Genomic DNA, 7,198 nt, shown 5'->3' on the forward strand with positions numbered 1-7,198 from the left:
GCTATACAAATAAAGCTTTGATTGATTGATTGATTGATTGAGATCTAGAGAAAAGGGAGACACTCCATCTGGTCAGTTTGTTTTAGGGCAAACTACAAACCCTTCTGACCCTAGAGAACAAAAGAGAAGATTGTGGAGATTGCCCTCAAACCCTAATCAGTTCTGCCACAATTATCTCTTTATCTGCAAACATTCCAGTAGGGAGGAGTAAATTCTCAACAATACTAATAAGTCAAACAAAATGATCGTACTCCATAATCTGGACGTGAGTCTCACAGAAGACAAACCAGAGTACAGAATCTCAGGACTTTGGCTACATAATGAAAATAAATATTGCTCCCTCAGAACATGTTTACAACTTACCGACATCACTCAGATGAGCTGCGGTTCCTGAGGTCGGTGTGTCGCTGCGGTGTATTACTTGCTGCATGGTTTTACTTGCCGTCCTGGTGCTTGGGTCCTGAGAGCGTCGCCTCCCTTGTTCTCCTGTCCCAGGCTCTGCTGCTGGTGTCCAACTCTGTGGACAGCAACGCCGACTGCACTCGCCTGGTGGTGGACGGCTGGCTGGAGCTGTGCCTGAAGGAGGGCGAGGGCGCCCTGAAGGTCCTCTCCTCCGCCCTCACCCTCCGGGCCGACTGGGAGCGCCTCCTGCAGGCCCAGCTGAGGCAGGGCGAGGCCGGGGGCCTGGCCGGACCCGGGGTCTCCCGCAGGGACCTGGAGAAGCTGAGCGAGGGCCTGGTCCGCTTCCTGCTCTACACCGAGGTAGCTAGCCGCTGTCGCCGTCCAGCAGCCAGCGAGCTCTCTTCACTTCCCCCCCATCGACCGTAGATTTACCGTCACCATCAGATGTGTAGAGAGCGCCTTGGTGAGGAAGATCCTGTTTTCTCCCCCAGGTCAGTTACAGCCTGCGCAGGCTCACTGGCCTGCAGACCCAGAACCTGTACGTCGGACCCCAGGCCCAGTCTGCGCTGGGGGAGAGCCAGCCGAACCCCCTGTTCCCTGGAGTGGAGGCCAAGCCAGACCCCATCAAAGGAGGCCTGCGGGTCACCAGCTACTTTACCTACAACTGCCTGAGCGTGAGTGTCTCCACCAAGCTGCCGTACGCGAGCTCATACAGCCGTGTTGTTCCAGTGAGTTGATGTGGTACGGACCTTACATGCTGTACACGTTTGTAGGACTCAAAGGATATGTACAGCGAGTGTCTGCGCACATTCTGGAGCTGCTCCAACTGTGACCTCTACATGCCTCTCACTCCCCTGGAACGGATGCACCACGAGGCCTCCTGCAGGCCACCAGGAGAACAGCAGCAGGGAGAGGGTAAGAGAACGTTCTCATCCTTGGGACGTCGTCTTCCTTTCGATACGGCTGTGTACATCTACTTCCTAATATCGTCTTCTCGTTACCTACACTTGTCCACCATTTGATACTGTTTTTTTTTTATTTAAAAGACCTGTTTTTAATTGAATTGCTGTTGGTGGTATTGCAGAGAAAGAGAGCGAGAAAGAGAGCGAGAAGGCGAGCTCCTCCTTTGCCCCCAGCCTGACCAGGCTGTACCACTGCGACGTGTGCGACGAAGACTTGAACCTCACCTCCACCGAGATCCTCAAGCACAAGAGACAGCACATGCACTCTGGCAGGTGACGGCGCCAGAGGACAGCGGCCAACACGGTGTAGGAGCCGCTTTCAACTAATTATAAGATTCGGCGGTGATTAAATAAATAAAGCGTGTTTGTTTTAGAACGTGTGTTTTTGTGATGACATTAGCATGAGTAGTAATCGTAAGGTGTTTTGGAAAAGACTGAAGAAGGGTCTGTATTTAGCTAATCGACTGAATGAATGACATGTACGCACTATAGAGAGAGCAAACGTTTCATTAAAATATAGAGTGAGGGTTTAATAATGATACAAACCCACAATATGTAACACCTCAAAGCAGCACATTGGCACAAAGTCAGAAGTAAGACAGCACGGAAGATAAAAACCTGTCTCCAAAAATAAATAAAGAATCAGAATAAATATCTCAATAAATAAATAAACAGGTAATATTTCATTAATTACTTTGAAACTAATAAATACGTACATTTTAAAATATGCACATTGGCAGAAATCAATTATCCAAAAAGGAAATAGTACATAATACAGAGTTACTCAGAAATCATAAGTTATTGATTAATTAAATGAAAAGGCACATTTATTAAGATGTAAGAATGGGGCCTTCAATAGTGATCTCATGTAACTGGACCATCATCACTGTGTCTCACACTGTTTAAATCTGAAGTCGCAGAGAGTATGTGTGTGATGAGATGACAGGCTCTGCATCTGTAGCAAAACTGAAAAAAAAAGTTGTATGAGATTTGTGGGTGTGAGTGAATATAGTGAAAGACAGTTCTAGACAGTTCTCGGTATCTGACTGTGACTTGGGAGTTGTACTCTGCCATCTCAGCCAAAGGAAAGGGTAGTTAAACCAAAGAACACCGCCTGACTTTCCTATCTGACGGGGATTTCTCCTATGTTACACTGGTAAATCGGACTCAAACAATAGCAATACAACGTTGGTTCTTTCTCTACCAAGTCCTCTGGGACAATAAAGTAAATAATACACCACTGGATTTGGTACCAGCGTTACACGGACAGATGCCCCCCACCTCATACACTAGGTACCAGTGTTACACGGATAATGTCCCCCACCTCATACACTAGGTACCAGCTGGGGCCAGTTGCACAAAACACCTTAAGTTAATATTTCCCTTAAGTTCTTACTTAAGGTTTCCTTAAAATAAAATATGTTGCACAAACACCCTCAAGTATTCCCATTATGGTTTCCTTAAGATATCCCTCAAGTAGCCTATTTAAGGTTTTCTACTCTCGGTCTAATAGGCCCTACTTAAGGAATCCCTTAAAGTCTGTTAAGGTGTTGCACAAAAGACCTTAGCAAGCAAAATAAGGTAGAAAACGTAAGGGACCTCTACCCCAACCTTAGCTAAGTCACTTGGCTGCGTTTATGAATATAAACGATAGAAATCGCGTCCCAAGAAGAGTGTTCTGATAGGGAGAACCCACTAGACACTCTTAGTGTGGAGCAACTGTTTCATTACAGATTTGATCGACAGTCCATTTTGGACTTGTCCGACCGCCTGGGCTTGAACCACCCAACCTCCCAAAGCTGGGCGCTTCCAGCCCCGTTGCAATTTATGATTGCGCTCCGATTTTATGAACCTCCAGGGTGGTCCGTTTGACAAGACTGCGGGCATTAATTTGCGACGCAATCTCCCACATTTGTTGTTTTTTATGTTGCGTTATGTTGGGGTCGAACAGAGCTTTAATTATATGTTGTCTCTTTTTGTACTCCTCAAGGAGCACAACTTTCTCTTCCTCAGACCAGTTTGGTTTTCTCTTTTTCTCCTCAGCCATTTTTCCTCCCAGCGCAGGACGTTCCAGTGTAGTGTTGTGACAGATAGCCGGTCACGTGCAAGCAAACCAATGGTCACCATGGAAACTACAATTTTACTGCTGTAAAATCTCTTTCCTTGTATGAAAATCCTTAACGTTTCTCCTTAGCTAAGGGAACCTTGTAAGGGATTCTGTGCAACACCCTTAAGTAATTCCCTTAACTAAGGGGAAATTAACCCTTAAGTGTCATACTTAAGGGGAAAACTTAAGATATTTTGTGCAACCAGCTGGGTTCCTCTGATGTGCGCCCTCAGCTGATAGTAGAATGTTAGAATTAGACAGTACCACACTAGTTCTCCTCCACCTCATAGATTACTCAGAGGCAGTGGGCAAGATTGGGTGGGGGTTCAAATAGCAGCTTCTTTGAGACTTTGTACTTAAAGCAACATTCACACAGACACGTCTGCCAAGGTGTCTGAGCTGAGAACTGCACCCTTATTCATTGACTCTCTTTGTCTCACTCACTATCACAGGGTCAATAGCATGTTTGTGGTTAAAATGCCACACCCGGGATCTCAGGCGTCCCTCAGACATACAGTACACAGGCAGCATTGTCAAATACAGAAGCCGTTGAGCTCAACATGTGTTAGACACAAGAGAAATCTACCATGTTTACCTCACCAGCTTTGAGGTTACTGGTCACACTTCTTCAGGTGATCGATAAGATATAAAAATAATCTTTCAATACATTGTTCAGTCATTGCACTACATTTTTGGTGGTGTCTACTCACATCGAAGGCCTGGTTGGGCTTAAGATTGGTCAACACAGTCTGCTGTTTTGTTTTTATTTTCTAGTTTTTTGGGCTGTCACTGTGTACTTTAGGTAGGATAGACAGTATGGTGTAGAGGCTTAACTTGTCCGCAGCCTGACATTACTGATGATGCAGCAAATGAGGATAATTTCCTCATTGTTACAGGGGGATTGTATTACACGTAAGTCACATGAATATAAGTCTTTGTTGAGCACATACCAACACGCCCTCATAACAGTGCCCGGTCCCCATTACCAACCTTGTTCTCCACAACACAGCCTGACTAGTTCATATAGCTCTCTCTCTCTCTCTCTCTACTCAAGTGCCGTGCTCTTACCAAACCGCTTCCTCCAAAGACAACACAAGTGGTACAAATGCTGCTCCGCTATCAGAGATTCTCTTTCTTTGTCTCTCCCTCTCTTTCTGTCCTTCTCTGGGACTTGAGGAACAAATGAGGTAAATTAAAGGTAAACAGGAAGTGACAGGCGTGTTTATCTGATTGACAAACTGGTCATCATAAAATAAATAAAGTCCCTGTATCTCATGTTCGTGAATGTGTGTGTACGAGTGTGCACCATTGGGGATTCTGTCAGCAACAAAATATACCAATCAAAATTATAACAATCATATATAAACATCTTTTGTTTTTTGTGTTTTTCTCCCTAAATGAAAAAAAACCAAACGGACATTTGAAACAGTGTACACATCATCATTACCTCAGCCACACTGCTCCCCCCACAGTCAATCTATGAGCTCTGACCCCAGACCAGCCAACACTCTAAACCGTCTGGGATGAAGGCTCCAGATGAACCCCGCAGAGCACTCTCAGCAGATATGGACCAGCGAGGAAGGCCCCCGGGTTGAAAAAGAGAAAGAGCGGAATGCAGTGACAGGCCTGGAGGCCGTGGAGGGCTATGTAAGAGATCTGGGTCTACCGGGAGCACTAGCTCTCCCGCTGTGATCATCCCCCTTAAGTCCCTACGCTCCTCATCACACCTCCTACAGCCCCCTCGGTCCAGGGAACCCTCCTACCACCCCCACACCCTCCCCCAACCCACCACCATCCCATCCGGGCCCCCAGCCTGGCCTTACCGCACCGCCTTGTGCTTCCCCCCGCAACAGCCGCATCTCTCCCCACAGCGCAGGCAGGCGCGCAGAGGCAGGTAGCAGCACATGCAGGGCACGAAGAGCGACAGGGCCAGGAGGGCCAGCCAGCGGGCGCAGCAGAGGGGGTGAGGGTGGCCCCCCATCGAGTCCTCACACGAGCAGGGCTCCCAGAACTCCCCCTCAGAGTCCGACATGCAGTGGTAGAGCAGGCTCTCCGCACACCACACGCAGGTCCACTGGCGGAGGCAGTGCAGGGCGGGGTCCGGGGCGTCCCGGCAGCGGCCCCGCCCGTTCTCCGAGGCGCTGAAGACGGAGCGGCAGTACACGCAGCGGGACGAGCACGACGACGAGCCCTGGGGACACGGACTGTCGTCGTCGGGGGAGACGGCCGCCGCGCCACCCGGGTCGCCCCCCCCGGCGCCGGCCCCTCCTCCTCGCTTACGAGTCCGCGAGCGGGGCGTGGCCAGCGAGGTGTGAATGCAGCAGGGAGAGGGCGAGCCCTTGCCCGTCTCCTGGGGCGAGCCTGCGCCTGAGGACACGCCCGACACGGCGTTGGGCATCGACACGCAGGTGGGCGAGGACGAGGACAGGCGCTGGGACCCTTTGCTGTCCAGGCTGACCGTCACCTCGCAGCCCGCCGTCCCCACACCGGCCAGCTCCTTCTCGAAGCGCACCACGCACAGCTCCGACTTGTCCTGCAGGCCGACGCCCACCACCACGCCCCCCGTCAGCCCGCCCACCATGGTCCTGGTCGCCCCCGCCCGCCGGTAGTCCTCGTAGCCCCGGGAGCCCCACAGGTCCTTACAGGGATCCAGGCTGCGCAGGTCCCCCTCCTCCAGCAGGGAGATGGCGGGGGAGAGGGGAGACGAGGCGGGCGGCCCCGCGGGCGGGGTGGGCGGGGCCGGCGGAGGGGGCGGGGGAGCCGGGGGGTTCAACACAGCGGTGGCTTGGGAGAGCTGGTGCTGCGCAGGCCTGGTGTGAATCTGCGGACAGGAGCGAGATGAGGAGACGGATAGCAGAGTGTCAGCGAGGGACATTTACTAGCAATCTGTATCACCATCATGGCAAGAGTGAAGCCAGACGAACGCAGCGCTCAACGCCGTGTCTAGAACCACGGACAGCCATATCGATTCAAAGCCCACTGAAAAAGGATTTCATTCAGAATGAATTCATACTTTTACATTTCATTTCCTCCAGTCCTGAGGATATTCCAGTGCTGGATAGTGAGTGGCTGGCTAGGCGTGTCTACCTGGGCAGGGGTCTGGCTGCTGACGGCGTGACCAGCCCCGAAACTGAACTCCTCTGCAGCGGAGCGCACGAAGCAGGTGGAGGACGATTCACTGGTCACTATTGTGATGGGTTTGGGAAGCATCTCCTTCCTGCTGTTTGACGACGACTCACTGCCTGTATGAGACTGACACAGACTACAAGTCATCACACATGCAGACAGGAGTGACCACAGCTGTGGTCTCCAGCCAGCGGGACAGCACTCTCATCAAAATCGACTGTCCTTCTGTTCTGTGCTTGGCAAATACATATGGAGGGATGAGGAACACTCACTGCTTGACCGTCATCCTCGGTGTCGCCCTCTTCTGGCGTGGAGGACGAGGGAGAGTCAGAACCTGGGTCCCGCAGAGACAGAGGATTTAGGTACAGAGAGAAGGAACCACTGTGTTCTTGTGTTCCTACTAAATCAGATTCATTATCATAGTACATGCAAAGCATTGCAAGGTATAGCACACGCAGGGTTTTCTCAAACACAATACAAAATTGATCGTATACATCCAAATTTCTACTGTACAAAATATAGTATTGGTGTTTCCTGGGGATAGAGGTGAGCAAATCTGGAATAAACTAGATGGAAAAGAAAGGCCAATCCTGGCCTAAAG

General features: G+C 50.3%; 2 protein-coding genes across 2 annotated transcripts in view; one reads left to right on the forward strand and one right to left on the reverse strand.

Annotated features, from left to right (window-relative positions):
* dhx34 (DEAH (Asp-Glu-Ala-His) box polypeptide 34) overlaps nucleotides 1-1,682 on the forward strand; it is an 8,738-nt gene extending 7,056 nt beyond the window's left edge. Inside the window, exons 13-16 of the mRNA XM_084440191.1 lie at nucleotides 496-762; nucleotides 894-1,076; nucleotides 1,176-1,317; nucleotides 1,487-1,682. Coding sequence (XP_084296317.1) covers nucleotides 496-762; nucleotides 894-1,076; nucleotides 1,176-1,317; nucleotides 1,487-1,641 — 747 coding nt within the window. The 3' untranslated portion in view covers nucleotides 1,642-1,682. The remainder of the gene's footprint in view (nucleotides 1-495; nucleotides 763-893; nucleotides 1,077-1,175; nucleotides 1,318-1,486) is intronic.
* A 3,608-nt stretch (nucleotides 1,683-5,290) lies between these two features.
* spred3 (sprouty related EVH1 domain containing 3) lies at nucleotides 5,291-6,744 on the reverse strand (the record flags this gene model as incomplete). Its single annotated transcript, XM_084444798.1, has 2 exons — nucleotides 5,291-6,292; nucleotides 6,559-6,744. The coding sequence occupies 2 exons, from the start codon at nucleotides 6,742-6,744 to the stop codon at nucleotides 5,291-5,293; spliced, it is 1,188 nt and encodes a 395-aa protein (XP_084300924.1).
* Nucleotides 6,745-7,198: the final 454 nt, after the last annotated feature.

The sequence above is a fragment of the Borostomias antarcticus genome (assembly GCF_949987555.1).
Source record: "Borostomias antarcticus genome assembly, chromosome: 1".
In the NCBI taxonomy this organism is placed as follows: domain Eukaryota; kingdom Metazoa; phylum Chordata; class Actinopteri; order Stomiiformes; family Stomiidae; genus Borostomias; species Borostomias antarcticus.